The 20,838-nt window shown below is 35.8% G+C and overlaps 1 protein-coding gene across 3 annotated transcripts in view; it reads left to right on the top strand.

The window, feature by feature from the left end:
- The window catches only part of TCF12 (transcription factor 12), a 394,477-nt gene that overhangs the window by 271,696 nt on the left and 101,943 nt on the right, over window positions 1-20,838 (top strand). For all 3 annotated transcript variants that reach the window (XM_065940083.1, XM_065940082.1, XM_065940084.1), the window contains one exon: window positions 2,794-2,858. In XM_065940083.1, coding sequence (XP_065796155.1) covers window positions 2,794-2,858 — 65 coding nt within the window. The remainder of the gene's footprint in view (window positions 1-2,793; window positions 2,859-20,838) is intronic.

The following is a 20,838-nucleotide window of genomic DNA, read 5'->3' as shown; positions in this document are numbered from 1 at the left end:
ATAGTTCTAACAAGTTAAAAGTGAACTAAAAATGTATTTACATTTTTAATCTCATTTGAATAGGATAAGTGTCATTTCAAAAACAAGCTCTCAACTTCCATTTCAGAGGAAACTTTACTTTGAAATGTTATGGGCTAATATTAAATGACTTTCATTCTCTCTGGCTTGAACATCCTCTGTGAAAGAAGTTTAGAAATTTAAATAGGTACAGGAAGTAAATTTTAAAACTTGACTTTTTTTTAAACTGTCTTTATCTAATGGGTAGCTTCCACACAGATATTAAGATTGCATTTGAAATCTGTACTTTATTTTAAAAAAAGACCTAATATCTCTCATTCTGTTTCCTTGTCCACCTCAACAATTAAAAAAAAAAGTCCTTACTAGTACAGTTGAGTGAAAGTATAACAGTTGTTTAGTTTTAAGTCTTTACTGTTTGTTTGAAATAATGTTTATGGAAGAATTTGCAAGGTAAAAAGGACTTAGTGAATATTTCAACTAATAATAAGTTGATATAGTATATTGTTATGAATGACAAATCATTGGAACAGTCTTTTTTTTTTAAACTTTATGGTATTGGTTTAAAATGTTATTGTCTCCCAGTTCTGTCCTGCTAGGTATATGACATCATCTTTGTTCAGCAGGGAAAGGTGTGTGTCAGACTTGAAAATGTATAATCCTTTAAGAATTTTGTGAAGCAGGTTACAAGAGTTGAAATGTAGAATCCAAACCTGCAAGATATTATTTTGACTTGTATAAGCAGTCTTACTTGTAAAGGATATATTTAAAGAGTTACAAATGTTTTCGTTTTTATTTCATATGTATATTTTGCCAATTAAAATTCTTTATATAGAACATATTACTTGGTGGCGAGAATGAGGCAAATCACATTATTTAACCTGTTTTCATAAATCACGTAATTTTTATATGTTGGCATTGCTTCACCTGTAATAGGTACTTCAGTAGTAAACAGTAAGTGCTTCTTAAGACATATTCTAATGGGCTCAGAAATTATATCCTTAATTATTAAAGTATTTTCTAATAATTTGCTTTGTTATTACAAGAATTGTTTTGTGTATCTAAAGGTTCAGTAGATGCCAAGTTCAGAGTTGTGAGATTTCTGTATCAGTTGGCCAGTTGAGTATCTCAGTAGCATGCATACATCAGTGAAAATGATCAAATATTAATACATACATCTCTGAAGTTTTTTTTTAAATCGTGTACCATATCAGTAAACAATTTTGAGCATGTCATCTACATGTGGAGTTTTTTTAAATTAATAAACTGTAGTTTTATATGGAGAAGGCAATGGCAACCCACTCTATTACTCTCACATGGAAAATCCCATGTACAGAGGAGCCTGGTGGGCTGCAATCCATGGGGTTGCTAAAAGTCAGACAGGACTGAGTGACTTCAGTTTCACTTTCCACTTTCATGCATTGGAGAAGGAAATGACAACCCACTCGTGTTCTTGCCTGGAGAATCCCAGGGACAGGGGAACCAGGTGGGCTGCCGGCTATGGGGTCGCACAGAGTCAGACACAACTGAAGTGACTTAGCAGCAGCAGCAGCATAGTTTTATATAATCACAAGCCAATATCTCATTGTGTAGTGTACAGTTATGGTGAAGTTCATATAGCCTCAGTAACTTTAAATATTTTAGGTAACTTGTCAGATTTAATTTTTTTTTTTACTTTGAAACAGAGAAAAAGAATTAGCTCTTCCATTATCACTGTTTATTTGCATTGCCATCTTTGATATTAACATCAAATTGTGATCTTTGCAGAAATCTTTTTAAGCAATGTGTCTATTTATGAGAGATCATTTAGTTTAAAACTATATGCTATTGAAAATTCACTTTACTAAACCTACTAAGCTCCTGTGTATTGAAAAGCAAATTAGCACTGTTGTCAGTTGTCAGCACTTTGGGACATCTGCTCTCCCTCTAGAGCTGGCCTGTACCATTCCTGACACTTGGCCATCAGCTTTGGAACTGCAAATATAATCCCAATAGGAATTCTTATTTTTTTCTGGGAAAGGTATACATCGGAATGAAAACTGCAGAGAAAGGTGATGCATAGTTGAAAGTGTTCATCCTTTAATCCAGCAGTCCCACTTCTTTGTGTCTATCCTGAGAAACTCTTCTGTGTGTAAACAATATGTACAAGGATATTTGTTTAAGCACTCTTCATAATAACAACAGAAAAAGTAGAAACTATTTTTCTGTTTTTCAGTAGGAAAATAGATCAGCTGTGCTTTTTATTTGTATATTGGTACATTTTATAGCAGCAAAAATGAGTGAACTGCATATCTTTAATGTATATCTCAGGTTATATAACATGTAATCCCATCTGTTTAAATGTATTAAACACAGATAGTTATGTGTATTTTGTTGGAGTACATAAATATATGCTAATAGATTCAAAATATACATGGGAATCATATACCAATTTTATGGAAGTGGTTACCTTTGAGTCTGGGGTAAGATGTGAGCTATATCGATACTGTTTTAATTTTGGAGAGAGAAGGGGAAGATGTTGAATCTGAAGCAAGTATGGGAAAACGTTATGCTTACTTGTATGTATTTGAATCATACTGTTGGCTATATAGATATCCATTCTTTTGAAATTTTTTTCGTTTTGTCACATGACTGAAATGGCAGTAAGCTATTCAGATTTTGTTTATTGGATTTTATTTTCTTGTTTATCATTTGTTCTCATAAATGGTCTAGAAGTTTAATTGATTGTGTGTCAGTCAATAAAGATTTTTATATAAAGTTACTTTCTTTGTTTTACAGGAAAAACATCAGAGAGAGGCTCATTTTCCCTGTACAGCAGAGATACTGGATTACCAGGCTGTCAAGTAAGTTAATAAATACAAAATCAATGCGATAATTTCTTAACATGTAAATAAAGACATTAACAGAGGAGGTGGAAATTTATCCAGTTTATTTCACCCTTTTTGTGCATTTAATTTGTGACTAAATGTAGTGGGGTTTTAGTAATTAGACATTTTCTTTCTGATCCTCTGTTTGAAATGGTTTCCATTCTGTGGTTCACCAAACTGTATTTCTCTGTCGTCAAAAGAATTTCATAACTCACCTCCATTTTAACTGGAGGTAAAGTACCAGTTACCTTCCTACCATCTTCCAAAATGCTGATTTCTGAAAATGGTGTCTGTTTATTTCCTCATAAAAAGAACAGTGTTGCTGGTAAACTTCAAGAAGAACATGAAATTGCTGTGTGAGACTTGACTATCTTATGTTAAACTTACTAATGTTGGAAGTAGATTCATCATAATCTGTTACTCAACTCAGGTCCGGCTGTTTGCTACTTGCAAATCAATACCTGAGGAGCAGGTGTTGGTAGAAGGGAAAGTTGCTTTTGATCAGAAAGTTGACAATCTGGGGAGAAGGCAGACTTGAATACCCCTGCCAAAACCAATTCTGAAGATGCTGCTCAACCATGACGGTTTATAAAGGTGGGGAAAGGGGGGAATTAATTTCAGGTAATCATTGAGATGAAGAGTCAGAGACATTGCCATTCCCCACTGCATGTAGTCTTACTGACTTCTTCTTGTGATCTTTCTTTAGAGGCAGTCTTTTTTCTTTGGTCACAGGACATCATGTGAGATATTAATTCCCTGGCCAGGAGTTGAACACCTGCCCCCTGCGATGGGAGCATGGAGTCTTAACCACTGTACTGCCAGGGAAGTCCCTTAGATGTCATCCTGTTCACAAGTTTGTGCATACAGCTTGTCCATGAGATTACTACAGGGGAAGCTAGGGAGGAGGTCTGATGGTCATCTGCTACTTATTCTTCATTTCATCATCATTGATCTATGGAAGGAAACACCAGGTGAGGCAAGGTATTATATGATCAAAAGATTTGAAAACTGCGTGGGCCAGAGATCAGCAGAGCATGACAGGTACCTGGTTTAAGGGTAGTTGTAATATAGCTTTGCTAAAGTGACACAACACAAAGGGTTTCCTGATGAGGGGAGTTTCTTGGAAAGAGCTCCTTGCAAATGTGCAGTGAAACCATTTTTAGAGTTTCCTCCAGTCTCTTTGACTTGGAAATGTTCTTTCAACTCTTCATATTTCTTAGCATGTTGCATTTCTACTAATGGCCATTTCCTCTGCTTTTTTCCCCACATCTTTACACTGAGAATCCTAAATACACAGTTTGCCTGCAGATTCCCATCACAATCAAGCCAAAAAGCATACAAAGGAAAGGCAGAATACATTTAAGTGTTTTCTGCTGTCTGCATGCCTTTCATAAGACCCACCTTAACTTTAGACATGGGCAGTTAACTGTAACAGCGACAATGAACAGTAAAGTGAAAGTGTCAAGTCGTTCAGTTGTGTCCAACTATTGGAGACCCATGGTTTGTAGCCCTCCAGGCTCCTCTGTCCTTGTAATTCTCCAGGCAAGAATACTGGAGTGGTTTGCCATTCCCTTCTCCAGGAGATCTTCCTGATACTAGTAACTATCCCATAGTTGTGCCATTCAGAATACCTAGCTTCAAATCTCATCTCTGTGATTGCTGACCTGTGGTTCTAAGACAAGTCACTTAACCTTAAATCGAATCTCTGCATTGACTTCTTCATTTGGAAAACAGAATTAGCAATTTTTTTCCCCACGTAAATAAATCTTGGAAGGCTAAACTGCTGTACAGGAGACAGGGATTGAGACCATCCCCATGGAAAAGAAATGCAAAAAAGCAAAGTGGCTGTCTGAGGAGGACTTACAAATAGCTGTGAAAAGAAGAGAAGCAAAAAGCAATGGAGAAAAGGAAAGATATACCCATTTGAATGCAGAGTTCCAAAGAATAGCAAGGAGAGATAAAAAAAAAAGCCTTCCTCAGCGATCAATGCAAAAAATAGAGGAAAACAACAGAATGGGAAAGACTAGAGATCTCTTGAAGAAAATCAGAGATACCAAGGGAACATTTCATGTAAAAATGGGCCCGATAAAGGACAGAAATGGTATGGACTTAACAGAAGGAGAAGATATTAAGAAGAGATGGCAAGAATACACAGAACTGTACAAAAAAGATCTTCACAACCTAGTCACTATGGTGTGATCACTCAGCTAGAACCAGACATCCTGGAATGTGAAGTCAAGTGGGCCTTAGAAAGCATCACTATGAACAAAGCTAGTGGAGGTGATGGAATTCCAGCTGAGCTATTTCAAATCCTGAAAGATGATGCTGTGAAAGTGTTACACTCAATGCCAGCAAATTTGGAAAATTCAGCAGTGGCCGCAGAGCTGGAAAAGGTCAGTTTTCATTCTAATCCCAAAGAAAGGCAATGCCAAAGAATGCTTGAACTACTGCACAATTGCACTCATCTCACATATTAGTAAAGTAATGCTCAAAATTCTCCAAGCCAGGCTTCAGCAATACGTGAACCCTGAACTTCCAGATGTTCAAGCTGGATTTAGAAAAGGCAGAGGGACCAGAGATCAAATTGCCAACATCCGCTGGATCATTGAAAAAGCAAGAGAGTTCCAGAAAAACATCTATTTCTGCTTTATTGACTATGCCAAACTCTTTGACTGTGTGGATCACAGTAAACTGTGGAAAATTCTTCAAGAGATGGGAATACCAGACCATCTGACCTGTCTCTCGAGAAACCTGTATGCAGGTCAGGAAGCAACAGTTAGAAATGGACGTGGAACAACAGACTGGTTGCAAATAGGAAAAGGAGTACGTCAAGGCTGTATATTGTCACCCTGCTTATTTAACTTATATGCAGAGTACATCATGAGAAACGCTGGGCTGGAAGAAGCACAGGCTGGAATCAAGATTGCCAGGAAAAATATCAGTAACCTCAGATAGGCAGATGACACCACCCTTATGGCAGAAAGTGAAGAGGAACTGAAAAACCTCTTGATGAAAGTAAAGGAGGAGAGTGAAAAAGTTGGCTTAAAGCTCAATATTCAGAAAACTAAGATCATGGCATCTGGTCCCATCACTTCATGGGAAATAGATGGGGAAACAGTGGAAACAGTGTCAGACTTTATATTGGGGGACTCCAAAATCACTGCAGATGGTGATTGCAGCCATGAAGTTAAAAGACGCTTACTCCTTGGAAGGAAAGTTACAACCAACCTGGATAGCATATTTAAAAGCAGAGACATTACTTTGTCAACAAAGGTCCGTCTAGTCAAAGCTATGGTTTTTCCAGTGGTCATGTATGGATGTGAGAGTTGGACTGTGAGGAAGGCTGAGCGCCAAAAAATTGATGGTTTTGAACTGTGGTGTTAGAGAAGACTTAGTCCCTTGGACTGCAAGGAGATGCAACCAGTCCATCCTTAAGGAGATCAGTCCTGGGTGTTCATTGGAAGGACTGATGCTGAAGCTGAAACTCCAATACTTTGGCCACCTCATGCGAAGAGTTGACTCATTGGAAAAGACCCTGATGCTGGGAATGATTGGGGGCAGGAGGAGAAGGGGACAACAGAGGATGAGATGGCTGAATGGCATCACCGACTCTATGGTCATGAGTTTGGGTAGACTCCGGGAGTTGGTGAATGGACAGGGAGGCCTAGTGTGCTGTGATTCATAGGGTCACAAAGAGTCAGACACGACTAAGCGACTGAACTGAACTTAACTGAAACCTTCTAAACTCATGCTTGATACTGTAGAATTCCTTACTTCCCACTCATTTAACTTGTTTGGTCAAGGAGGGGCCTGAGAACTTGTGTTTTTAATACATGCCTCAGGTGATTTTAATTCCCATGAACTGGGGATTATGCTTTGAGAATCCCAGTTCCTCTGTATACCCCAAAGGTAAGCATATATGGAGTATTAAAAAAGGAACTACAAAAAAATAAAAATAAAAAAGGAACTACAAGATAATTGTTTAATAATTATCCTATGTTGGTGAGATCAGGCTGGCCCATGGAAAAGAGAACGAGGTTATGGGAATATATAAAATAATGATATTGCTGTATCAGGAAGTTTTATAGATATTCGAATCGGGAAAAGATTTGTTTTTGAAGAATGTACAGAAGCAATGCTTGAACCCCCCAAAAAAAGCCCAAAACTGAGCACAGAGTTGAGAGGATAATACTGCAATAAGAGTAAATAACGTCAGTGAAGACTGGAGGTCTTTAAGTAGAAGGTTTCCTTAACTGTGAATGGAACAATGGCTTTGCTATTTATTACTGTTTCTTAGCTCTGACTATGCTACAGTTGCTGGGAGAAATTACCGTGGATCATACATACCAGCTGATTTGAGGCCTAACTAGTAAATTCAGAAAATTCAAGAGTTTAAAAAAGTATATCACTCCCATTCAAAAAAACCCCTGTATTTCAAACAGTACTTACTATAATGAGTCAAAGAAAAAAAATACATGAAAACAACTGGCTGCCATTTTGTCTTACCTATTCACAAGCAACATAATAATCTTAACCACACAATGATAATGAAGAAAAATATGAATAGTGGCTACAAAGTTATATCTAAACACCACTTTGAAACCATTTTTCCTCAACAAAATCCCCAAGGAACATTTATTTTGCTATTAATGTACTTAAAATACTGCTGACATACCACAAAATTCAGGCTAATTTAATAGTATCTGATGGGCCTTACTTCATGTAAAGATGATGTAATAATATGTTGCTAAATGAGTCTGCTCATATTACCTTCAGGGCAATTGCATAACTGATGAGCCATTGAAAGGAAACTGGTGTTGCAGTATTACTGGAAACATTGATAGATCATTCTGCAATTGAATTTTTTTTTTTTTGTTTAACACAGAGCATAGAAGCCAACATCTTTACTAACAGTAGGTATGGGGGCAATAAATTGGAAGATTGGGATTGAGATATACACACTACTATATATAGGTAACTAATAAGGACCTACTGTATAGCATAGGAAACTTTACTGAATACTATATAATGACCTATATGGGAAAAGAATGTAAAAAAGAGCAGATATATGTATAACTGATTCAGTTTGCTGTATCCCTGAAACTAGCCCAAGATTGTAAATCCAACTATATTCCAATAAAAATTAATTATAAAAGTTAAGTGTCAAGAAGAACTCCATTGGTATAATATTTTAATAACTGCCCCCATGAAATGAAAGATTCCTTTTATGATTATGACTATTTGTCATTGATTCCTGTTAAACAAGTATTTATTCAAAGGGCTCAGCCTAGAAGAGACAGTATCTTGTATTTTTTCCCTAAGAGATTTAATTTTCATCAGAGTTAAGATATTTACCCTTGAAAAAATAGCAATTAACCTTCAAAACTCAGTTAACAGTTACTTAGAAATTTACCCATACCATTCTTTACCATTTTTTTTTCTATTACAGTCAATTTCATTGTATACCACATTTGATTATGATACAATAATGAGTCAATACATAAAGAAACAATGATAAACTGTGTATACATCTAATAGCAGAGCTTCAAAATGAAGGAAACAAAAATTGGTATAATTAAAGAGAGATTCATGATCATAGTTGAAGATTTGGATACCTCTGTCTCAGCAATTGACAGAGTAACTAGACCGAGACTTAGTAAAGACATAGAACTAAATGAACCACTGAAAACTACTTTACCTAATTGATACTTGTAAAACTCTGTTCCCAACAACTGACGAATATGAATTCCTTTCAAGGGTAGATGTTACACTTGACAGAATTGAACCATATGCTGATCTTTAAATCAATGTCAGTAAATTGAAAAAGTTTAAAATCATACAAAGTATTTTTTATGACCACATAAGAATTAAATTAAAAGTCAGTAAGATACCTAGAAAAATGCCAAATATTTGAAAGTAAATGGGTTGTTTCATTTAGACATGGGCATGTCTAAAAAACCCATGATCTTGAAAAGAAATCAGAAGGGAATGTAGAAAGTATTCCTAACTAAATTATAATGAAACAAGATAACAAAATTTGTTAATGCAGTTAAAGCAGTGCCTTGAAGAAAATGTATGGCTCTGAATACTTGTATTCAAGACGATTACGGTGCGTGACATGAGGCTCTGCCCTTTGCAGTCAGAAGAGGGGAGAGCAGCACAAAGGAGAGCACTAATCGGTGTGCTGTTACACAGATAGCAGAGAGAGCTAATGGAGCCAAACGCGGTTATCTGTGAGATCCATGAAGTGAGTAACTCCTAGCTAGACTAGTTAAAGGGGGACGGGAGGTGGGGACAAAACAGCCAATTACCAGTATCTGAAGTGGCAGAGAGATTACCACTGTAGGTCATATATACATTAAAAGAATAATAAGGAAGTGTTGGGAATAAGTTAATAAATATGAAACATGTGAAATAAGCAAATTTCTTAAAAATTACTTACTGAAAGGGGACAAGATGAAGCAAGAGTTTAGATAGCTCTATATCTATTAATGCAAGTGAATTCATCTCAATTTTTTTACAGAAAAAGTTTGAGAGTCATATAGTTTCATTGGTGAATTCTTTCAAATGCTTAGGGGGGAAATTAATACCAATCATACACAAACTGTTTTAGAAAATAGATGACAAGGGAACACTTTGCACCTCATTTCATAAGATGAACAACACCCTGGTACTCAGAATGCATATGGTGTATGTACCAGTGGTGAAAGAGTAGCTTAATTGTTGAAAATCAACACTGAAAATCAGTCATTGTAATTCAGCACATTAACAGAATTAAGGAGAAAAATATTTTGAAAGATTTAGAAAAAGTATTCAACAAAATCAAATATCCATAATAAAACCTCTCAGGAAACTGAGCACAGATAGATGCTTCCTCAGTTTGATAAAAAGACTTGCATGAAAGATCTCTAGCTTTTAAGTATAACAGCAGGCTTAAAGGTGAAAGACTAAATGTTTTCTTCCTGTTAGGAACAAGGTAAGAATTTCTATTCTTACTACCTGGATTTTGTATTCTAGTCAGTGTAATAAGAAAAGGGATAAAAATTGGAAAGGAATAAATTCAGCTGAATTGGCAGATGATATGTCTGTGTACATAAGAAGTCATAAGGAATCATCAGGAAAACTTCTAAAACTGATACGTACTTTTAGTTAGGTCACAGGTTACATAGCCAATCTAAAAGACAATTAGATTTCTATATACTAACAGTGAACAATTAGAAAATGAAACTATCAAAGCAGTATTGTTTAAAATGGGACCTAATCAAACTTACAAGCTTTTGCACATCAAAGGAAGCTATAAGAAAAAATGTAAAGACAACCTGTGGAATGGGAGAAAAATATTTGCAAATGATCTGACACACAAGGGCTTAATCTCCAAAATATACAAACAGCTCTTACAACTCAATGACAGAAAAACAAACACCCCAAATGAAAAATAGGCAGAAGACCATAATACACTATTCTCCAGAGACTTACAGATGCCCACTAGGCACATGAAAATATGTTCAACGTCACTAATTATTAGAGGAATGCAAATGAGAGCTTCAGTGAAGTACCACCTTACACTGGTCAGAATGAGCATCATTAAAAAGTCTACAGATAACTTGCTGGAGCAGGTGTGGAGAAAAGGGAAATGTTGGTGGGAATGTAAGTCCATATAGCAACTACAGAAAACAGTATGGAGGTCCCTCAGAAAACTAAAAATAGAATTACCATATGATCCGGCAATCCCACTTGTGAGCATATACTTGGACCAAGCTATAATTCAGAAAGATACATGCACCCCCATATTCATAGCAGCAAGTGCCTCATATTTATGAAATACTACTCAACCATTAAAAAGAATGAAATAATGCCATTTGCAGCAACATGGATGCACCTAAAGATTATCATACTAAGTGAAGTAAGTCAGAAAGACAAATACCATATGATATAACTTATATGGAGAATCTAAAAGATGACACAAATGAACCTATCTATGAAACAGGAAAAGGCTCACAAGAGAATCCCCTTGTGATTGCCAAGGGGAGGAGACAGGGAGAAAGAGATGGACTGGAAATATAGGGTTGGTAGATGCAAACTGTTACATTTAGAATAGATAAACAGCAGGGTCCTAAGGTGTAGCTCAGGGAACTATATTCAATATCCTGTGATAAGCTATAAAGGAAAAGAATATTTAAAAAAGAATGTATATGTGTATAACTGAGTCACCGTGTTACACAGCAGAGATTGGCGTAACACTGTAAATCAAGTATACTTCAGTTGAAAAAACAATATTATTTATAGTCACATCAAAAAGTATAAAATACTGAGGGATAAATTTAATAGATTATAAGGCTTCAGCAATAAAAAATATAAAATATTGCTGATAGAAATCAAAGATCTAAATAAATAAGTATACCGTGTTTATGAATTGGAAGACAATATCATTTAGATTTTAGTTCCAGTGGGCTATAGATTTAATGCAGTCCCATTCAGACTCCCAACAGGCTCTTTATAAATATTGACAAGATTATTTAAAAATTGATTTGAAAAACTATGGGATTAAGAAGAGCCAGGATAGCCTTTGAAAAGAAGAAAGGAGGAAGGACTTTACCTGGCTTTAAGACTTCCTGTAAAGCAATAGTAATCAGGATAGTGTAGTTTTCATATAAAGACTGACAAATAGATCATGGAACAGAATACAGAGTCCAAAAAGAGACCCATACCTATATAGAAAATGATGTTTGAGAAGAGCATTCTAGTAATTCAGTAAGAAAAGAAGCATCTCTTTTTAATATATTGTTCTGGAACATTGTATATCAATACTGAGTGGGGAAGCTCTTCAATTCTTTTTTTTTTTTTTTAAGCTCTTCAATTCTTAACTTACTTCATTTGCTTTTGTTGTTTAGTTGCTAAATCATGTCCAACTCTTGCAACACCATGGACTGTAGCTTGCCAGGCTCCTCTGACCATGAGATTTCCTAGGCAAGAATACTGGAGTGGGCTGGCCATTTCCTTCTCCAGGGGATCTTCCCAACCCAGGGACTGAACCCACATCTCCTGCATTACAGGCAATTTCTTTACCACTGAACCCACTAAGGAAGCCCTGCCTTATTTCATAGATGTAAATTTGAGATAGACTTAAATATGAGCTAAAATAATAAAGCTGCTAGGGAAAAATATAGATTAATATATCACTTCAGGACAAAATTTTTTTCGGAAGATACAAAAAGTATAGAACGTGAAAGAAAATTGATGAATTGAACTTAATTAAAATTTAAAACTTGTGTTCCTTCCAGAACACCATCAAGAAAAGGAAAAAAGAAGCCACAGAATGAGAGAAAGTATTAGCAACAAGGACTTAAATGTAGACTATATAATTATCCCTCATAACTCAGTAATAAGAAAGAAGCAATCTAATTTTCAGAGTAGGTACTTTACAAAAGATACACAAATGCTCAATCAGCACATTAAAAAATGCTCTGTATTACTAGCTTTCAGGCACATGAAAACTAAAACCACAGTGACATGGTAATGCACAATTACCAGAATAGCTGAAGTTTATTTTTTAACATTTTTTATTGAAATATATGGTTGACTTATAATGTTATGCCAGTCTCTGATAACAGAGTGATTCAGTTATAGACATGTTTGCATTGTTTTTATATTGTTTTCCATTATGGTTTGTTACATGATATTGAATATAGTTCCCTCTGCTATATATTAAGGACCTTGTACAGAATAACTAAAAAAATTTAAAGCTAAATTTAAAATAGCTAATTGGACTGTAAAATGGTATGACTTTAAAAAACTATATGACAGTTTCTTAAAGTTAAATATGCATCTGCCCCATGACTCAACAGTTTTGTTCCCAGGTATTTTTCCAAGAAAAAGTTGTTCATCAAAAGCTTTCATCAAAAATGTTCATAGCAGTGGCTTCCCTGATGGTCTGATGATTAAGATTCCATGTTTCCACTGCAGCAGGCGCAGGTTCCATCCTTGGTCAGAGAAGCTCAGCATGCTGCAAGATGCAACTAAAATAAAATATTCATAACAGTTTATTCATTATAACCTAAAACTGGAAACATCACAGATGTTCATCAACAGGAGAGTAGATAAATGACCTATATTATGTTCATACATTGAATGCTATTCAACAGAAAAATAGAATGATCTAATGATTTCATAGACTTCCCCAATGGCTCAGCAAGTAAAGAATCCACCTGCAATTCAGGACACACAGGAGATGTGGGTTCGATCCCTGGGTCAGGAAGATCTCCTGGAGGAGGATATGGCAGCCCACTCCAGTGTTCTTGCCTAGAAAATCCCATGGACAGTGGAGTCTCATGGGCTACATACAGTCCATGGAGTTGCAGAGTTGGACAGAACTGAGCAACTCACAACGACAATGATTTCATAATGTTATGCTGAGTGAAAGAGATGAAATCTTAAAATACACTATCTCTCCATTTATATGAAAAACGATAATAGGCAAAACTCCTGTGTTGATTAAAAAGAAATCAAATCAGTGATTGCCACTGGAAGTTCTACTGTGACGATAACATTTCTCAGGTGATAGAAACATTTTGTGTCTTAATATGCATTCATCAGAACTGATCGAGTGACAAGATCTGAACATTTTATTGCATGTGAAAAACAGCTTAGTTTTTGTTTGTTTTTTTAATGAAAACTAGTTATTTACAGTAGCAACTAAGGAACTTTATTTAAATACTTTAGGAGTAAATGTTAAAGGATATACAAGATCACTGAAAACTGCCAAATTACTAAACATTGCTTGGAGAAATTTCTAAAGACCTCAGCAAATGGAGAAATGTACCATGTTCGTGAATAGGAAGACAGTATTCTTAAAATCTCAATTCTTAGATAGATCTGTAGATTCCATATAATCCCAGTTAAAACATCTACTTCTGCTTTATTGACTATGCCAAAGCCTTTGACTGTGTGATCACCACAAACTGGAAAATTCTTAAAGAGGTGGGAGTACCAGACCACCTGACCTGCCTCTTGAGAAATCTGTATGCAGATCAGGAAGCAACAGTTGGAACTGGACATGGAACAACAGACTGGTTCCAGATAGGGAAAGTAGTACGTCAAGGCTGTATGTTGTCACCCTGCTTAAGAAATGCAGGACTGGATGAAGCACAAGCTGGAATCAAGATTGCCGGGAGAAATATCAATAACTTCAGATATGCAGATGCCCCACCCTTAGGGCAGAAAGCGAAGAAGAACTAAAGAGCCTCTTGATGAAAGTGAAAGAGGAGAGTGAAAAAGTTGGCTTAAAGTTCAACATTCAGAAAACTAAGATCATGGCATCCGGTCCCATCACTTCATGGCAAATAGATGTGTAAAACAGTGGAAACAGTAGCTGACTTTATTTGGGGGGGGGCCCCAAAATCACTGCAGATGGTGACTGCAGCCATGAAATTAAAAGACACTTGCTCCTTTGAAAAGAAGTTATGACCAACCTAGACAGCATATTAAAAAGCAGAGACATTACTTTGCCAACAAAGGTCCATCTAGTCAAGGCTATGGTTTTTCCAGTAGTCATGTATGGATGTGAGATTTGGACTATAAAGAAAGCTGAGCACAGAAGAATTGATGCTTTTGAACCGTGGTGTTGGAGAAGACTCTTGGGAGTCTCTTGGACTGTAAGGATATCCAACCAGTCTGTCCTAAAGGAAATTAGTCCTGAATATTCATTGGAAGGACTGATGTCAAAGCTGAAACTCCAGTACTTTTGCCACCTGATTCGAAGAACTGACTCATTTGACGAGACACTGATGCTGGGAAAGGTTGAAGGCAGGAGGAGAAGGGGATGACAGAGGATGAGATGGTTGGATGGCATCACCTACTTGATGGACATGAGTATGAGTAAACTCCAGGAGTTGGTGATGAACAGGGAGGCCTGGTGTGCTGCAGTCCATGAGGTCGCAAAGAGTCGGACACAACTGAGCAACTGAACTGAAATGAAAACCCCACCAAGATTTTTTGTGTTTGCATAGGTATTTACAAGCTAATTTTAAAATTGTTTGGAAATATAAATGCCCTAGAGTGTGGAGAAGTAAAGAAGGAAGCTGGAGAATTTATGCTGCTGGACTCTGTTTAACGTAAGACTTAGCACAAAGCTGTCATAATTAAACAGCACCATACTGCTGTGACTGAGAAATGTGACACTGGTGCAGAGTAAGGCCCAGCAGTGCACCACACTTAACGCGGTTCATTTGATTTTTAACAGTGTTTGCCAAAGTATTCCAATGGGAAAAGGAAAGATTTTTAATAAGGGATGCACTAACAAATGGATATTCCTATGGATAATTACGAATGTTAGTCTTTCTCCTACACTAAAAGCAAAAGTTCTACAAGGTGAACCTAGACCTAAATGTAAAAGCTAAAATTACAAAGCTTTAAGAGAAAAACATAAGAGAATCTCTCTTCAATTAGGGGGTAAGCAATGCTTTCTTGCATAAAATACACAGAAAACTACAAAAGAAAGAAAATGATAAACTTCATCAAAATTAGACTTCTGCTTTTTAAAAGGCCTAGGTTTAAAAAAAGAAGACTGTACATCTAACAAAGGATGGGTACCCAGGATATAAAAAGGACTCCTACAACTCTATAAGGCTTTCCAAGACTTCTACAGTTTTTCTTTTTATGACAGGGTTAACTTCAGTCGATGAACAAATTTCCAGTCCCTTCTAAATCAATAATTCTATGGTAATTTCAAGAACAGGATCATTTTAGTTGGTGACATGACTACAAGTTGTTACATAAAAGATACCTGTGTTGTAGCTACTTCTTTCATTTTCTTTCTTCCTCCCCTCACTTCCCCAGTAACTTTTTTTTTTAACGACAGGTTTCCTCTGCCCATGACAACTGACAGTTTTGGAGACTGAACAATTACTTGATGGGATGTTTTCTGCCAGTGTAGTTATAGAAAATCCCTAAAGAATGAGACCAATGGAGTAATTATCTAGCCTAAGAGATCCATAAGTATATTTTTAAAAGTCTTAATTCTATAGGGGAGGAAAGTTTTTTTCAATCCTCTTAAGGTTCCTGATTGGATCTGAAAAGCAAACTGACAAACATTAACAGGAGAAGAGCTTACAAATTCATTTAATATAAGTTTTGCATAAATGGGAGCCTTCATAAGGAAATGAAAACTAAAAGAAACAGACCTATGTACTTTATTTTCATGCTAAGTTTGACGAAGGATAGGCAATTATGGATTAATATGATATATGTTAAGGAGTATGAGGTAGCTGTAAACTGGGGAAACTTGGTAAAGCCTGTTTGTTAGGATTCTTCTTGACATCCCTATTTTTTGGACATAAGGATGCTTCTTTTCTTTGGTTGTAGGGAGTACACACCTCTCATGAGGACAGACTGTTTCAGGAAAATCAGGTTAGGGTCAGGATGGAGGGCATCAGAATGACCTTCCTGCTTCAGTTTCCCAAACTCCTCAGCTTAAAATACTCAGTATGTCATAGTACCATATTTTGGGGTGTTGGATCCTGAACTCTGGCTTCCCTTGTGGCCGATTGGTAAAGAACCCACCTGCAATGCAGGAGACACAGTTTTGATCCCTGGGTCAGGAAGATCCCCTGAAGAAGGAAATGGCAAAGCCACTCCAGTTTTCTTGCCTGCGAAATCCCATGGACAGAGGAGCCTGGGGGGTTATAGTTCATGGTGTCACAAAAGAGTCAGACCTGACTTAGTGACTAAACAACAATGGCAATCCTGAACTCCTTTCTTTTATTCTTAAAATTAGGTTTTTAAGTTGTTAAGATGGAATTTTTAATACATTTTAAATTATTTCAGTGTCCTTAATTGTTTAATCTCTAGATAGAGTTTGGTTTGGGGTAGTTATTTTATAGATTTCTATGAATTTAAAATAAATTCCTTAAGTATTTTGATGATTTGCTTTATTTCAAATGTGCGTTTAATCAAATAATAGGAGTTTTCACTGATTTAATAGGACCTATTACACAAATCTATATCCCACAGCAGTAATGTGTTCATTGTATTTTAACATTTTATTGACCAGTTTTTTCCCAATGTGTTTGTCTTTTATTTTTTTTTTTTTGTCTTTTATTTTTTAAATAAAAAATAACCTCTTATTCTCTAAAAACTATTGTGTCCTTAGAAATTATAGATTTCCAATTCACAGAAATTTATTACCACTTCTGTTTTATGCAGACCAAATTCACTTACAATTTAAATACTTCATCTTTTTTTCTCATACTTCTTTCTTACTGGGTTAAAAATGTAAAAAAAAAAAAAAAAAAAACAACTTCACACATTACAAAACTTGCTTAAAAGATACAGAATCTTATCAATACGTATTTGCTTATTTTTTCATGTGAAGGGAACTGGGCCAGGCAACAGAATAAAAGAATTGATATTAATCTTTAGGAAGCTTACATCCTAATTGAGAAGACCAACTGTGTACACACAAAATTAACTAAAAAGATCCATATTAAATCTCAAGTAGCATAGATATAAGTTAGAACTCAGAAGAGAAAGAAAGGAATGTGATGTTGATCCAGAGAAGATTTTGCAAAGAAAGTATAAAATGCTTAAGATCTTGGTGGGTAGATAAAATTTAACAGGGTTAACAGGAGAACATCTTGGGCAAAGAGAAAATATGACTTATAAAATAGAGACAGTAGTATTCTACACATTGTATTGTTTCTTCCTTGATTTTCTCTCAGAAAAACTATCTACTTTGTGAAGGCAGTCAGTGGCTTCTTGTTTATTACTTCCAGGTCCTCCCTCTGTGCCTGATAAACAAGAAGCTATCAGTGAATACCTTTTGAAATGTATTTGGAATGAAAAAAGAAGTGAATGTGTTTTCTCAGAATAGTAGCATTTTAGCTTGGCTTGAATGGAGTGTTTATTTAGGGAAAAGGTGTAAAATGTTTGAACTAAAAGGATGATGCTTGAATACCTAAACAAAGATTAAGGATTTGGGATTGTTCACATGGCATAATTAAAAAGATACAGGTGTTTCTTAGAAAAGTTAAGCTGTGGGTTTACGATTTACAAGAGAATTTATAAAATGGCGACAAGGAAACTATTTGAAATTATATTACTCTAGGCTACATATCAAGAACAGTAGGATAGGTAGTTTAGATAGATCTTAGTTACATAACAAAAGCACATTGCAGGTGTTAAGAGATAATTTTTTAAAAATAAAATCATGACTTTTGTGTAGATATAAAAATGAACAGGTATAAAGATTTTATCTCATCAATGAAGAAATCTGTAAGGTATTAGAACCAGTTCAAAGGAGAATCCAAAAACAGACACATTCATTGATTATGTGATAATTATTTGTGATAATTTTGTGATATTTATGTGATAATTATTTGATAATTTCCAAAATTATGGAAATTAATATTCAAATAGAGGAAAAACTTTTTTTTTTCCTTTGGAGGAGGGTGGTAGAGCTGTTGAGGGTGGAGAAATGTTATTCATTTCTTTATTGGACAGAATTTTTTTCAGATATACATATAAGAATTATTTTTCTTTGCTACAAGTTATCTACAATTTAGAAAGTTGTAAAATAGCTCCCATAGAATGAGAGTCAGATAACCTAGAAAGGTATGCTCTAGGCCAGGAGTCAGCAAACTACAGCTTCCAGCCAAATATCTCTACCATTTTTGTTTTTTTGTGAATGGTTTTATCAAAACATACCATGTTTATTCATTTATGCATTGGCTATGGTTTCTTTTTGGCTTCTAAAGTGGAGTTGAGTAGTTAGAACAGAGACAGTATGGCCCACAAAAGTTAAATGTTTTCTATCCGGTCCTTAACTGAACTGACCATACTACAGATAATGCATAATATTCCATCAAAGGTATGTTTCTGACAATGAAGCAAATCAGGGTTTTCATATAGAGCCAATCCTATGGAGCCAAACATATAGAGCCAAGCCTACTGTTTCCCCTAGAGGATTAATTAAAGCTAGTTGTTTCAAAGAGCATGTTGAATGTTTTTTTAGCATAACAACAGACCTAATAATAGGGACCTTAGCTTTAGGCTAAATTACTAGAACATATTTAGAACAAGGAAGTTGATATTGTATACCATTCTGAGCAAATTATTTCTAAATAGGCGTAAGTAAACACACCTATTCAGAGAAAAATTTGCAAATATTAAAGTAACTTGCAACTGTAGCATATAAAGAATGAATGAAGGACAGAAAGCTATTTAATTTTAAGAAGAGAGGACACCAGTAATTTGGGAAGCATCTTCAGATATTTGAAGCATAATTTGGCTTGTTCTGTAACTTTTAAGGTTAAAACTTTGGACAAAGTAATTCTGGTTTTAACTTAGTATGAGAAAGAATGTTCTCTTAGAATGAAATGAAATGAAACTTGCTCAGTCCTGTCTGACTCTTTGCGAACCCATGGACTGTAGCTCACCAAGCTCCTCTGTCTATGGAATATTCCGGGCAATAATACTGGAATGGTTAGCCATTCACTTCTCCAGGGGATCTTCCTGATCCAGGGACTGAACTTGGGTCTCCTGCCTTGCAGGCAGATTCTTGACCATCTGAACTACCAAAAGAACCCAGTCATAGAGAATGGAATATTCAACCTTGGTAAATAATGACTTGCCTCTCAGTGGCTATATTTAAGCAGAAGCTAGACATTTGTTTTACTGAAAATTTTAAGCTAGAGGGATTAGAGCATCTGTTGTTTGATTGAAATAAAAGACTTTAAAATTTTCTCCTAATTCCATGAGCTCTCTAGTGACAAGTAAAAAGCTTTCCAAGTGGCATTGATGATCCCTCTGAGTTTGGAGACCAGAAATTACTACCAACATTCATCTATATGATTTTATATCAATACATGTTCTAATTTCCCTACCAGTATTGATTCAGGAATGCTATCATTTTGTCAGTAGACTGACTTAATGCCTGCACAGTGGTAAGGAGTGGGAATTTTATTAATAGATTCTCCACTAGGACTGGGTTGTTTTTTGGTCCAAATCAGAGCTTTCTCTTTTTATCAAACTAACAATTACTAAATTTCTAAACTTGTTTTTCCTTTTGTGAGGCCAATTGTTGGGTTCTCCTAACCAATTTTTTGAGGTTTTTCTCCACTCCTAACTCATTTGAGGGATTATCCCTTTGGACCATAACAGAGATTTGGCTTCTGCTGGTGCCTTTGAGGGCAGCATTTCTTTTGGAAATATCAGCAAGGTGATTTTCCTCGGCTTCAAGCAAGTCCAGTTCAGAATGCCCCATAATCTTAATGAAACTAAAGTGGCAGGTAAAAGCATTGCATCCAATAATCCCTAAGCCTAGGGGACATTTTAAACGTTATTTCTGCTGAAAGTAAGAAAGCCATGTTGCTTCTGCATTTGAAAATCATGAGCTACTCTGAATGCATGTCTGCTATCATTACAAATATTGGCAACTCTGTCCTTGGCTAAACTACAAGGCCAGGTAAGAGCATGTAACTCCGTCTGTTGGGCCTAAACAAATGGGAATAGGTTGAGAGACAAGAACTCTTGAATTCACTAGAGAGCCTCGCTGTTTGAACTGTCTCAGTGTTCTGAAACATGGGCTGGTTTGGTTTATAGTAGAGTTGAGCACTGAGAGTGGCTCTAGTGTCAGTACTGGAAGAGATTCAGCCCCCCAAATACTGAGAAACATTTCTCCCAAGATGATTAGAGGGGAGAATTGGGAAAAGCCCCTGTAGTTCCTCCCATTGAGAATTGGCAGGATGTTGGAAAAGCTTATTAGAAAACTAAAGGTGCTAAAAGTACTTAATGCCTTTTTCAGTGTCTTTGCTTTTTATAATAATAACAAAAACTAGGAGGACTTTTATTTTATTTAGGAACTTTGATTTGCTGGAGTTGAAGATCAGTAGTTTTGTTGGTTTTCCTTTTATGTAGTTTGTCTAGAGTGCAAGAGAGCTGGTTTATCAGATTATCTAAATCT

Source organism: Muntiacus reevesi, chromosome 7, assembly GCF_963930625.1.
Source record: "Muntiacus reevesi chromosome 7, mMunRee1.1, whole genome shotgun sequence".
In the NCBI taxonomy this organism is placed as follows: Eukaryota; Metazoa; Chordata; class Mammalia; order Artiodactyla; family Cervidae; genus Muntiacus; species Muntiacus reevesi.
This window is presented reverse-complemented; position numbering and strand designations above follow the sequence as displayed.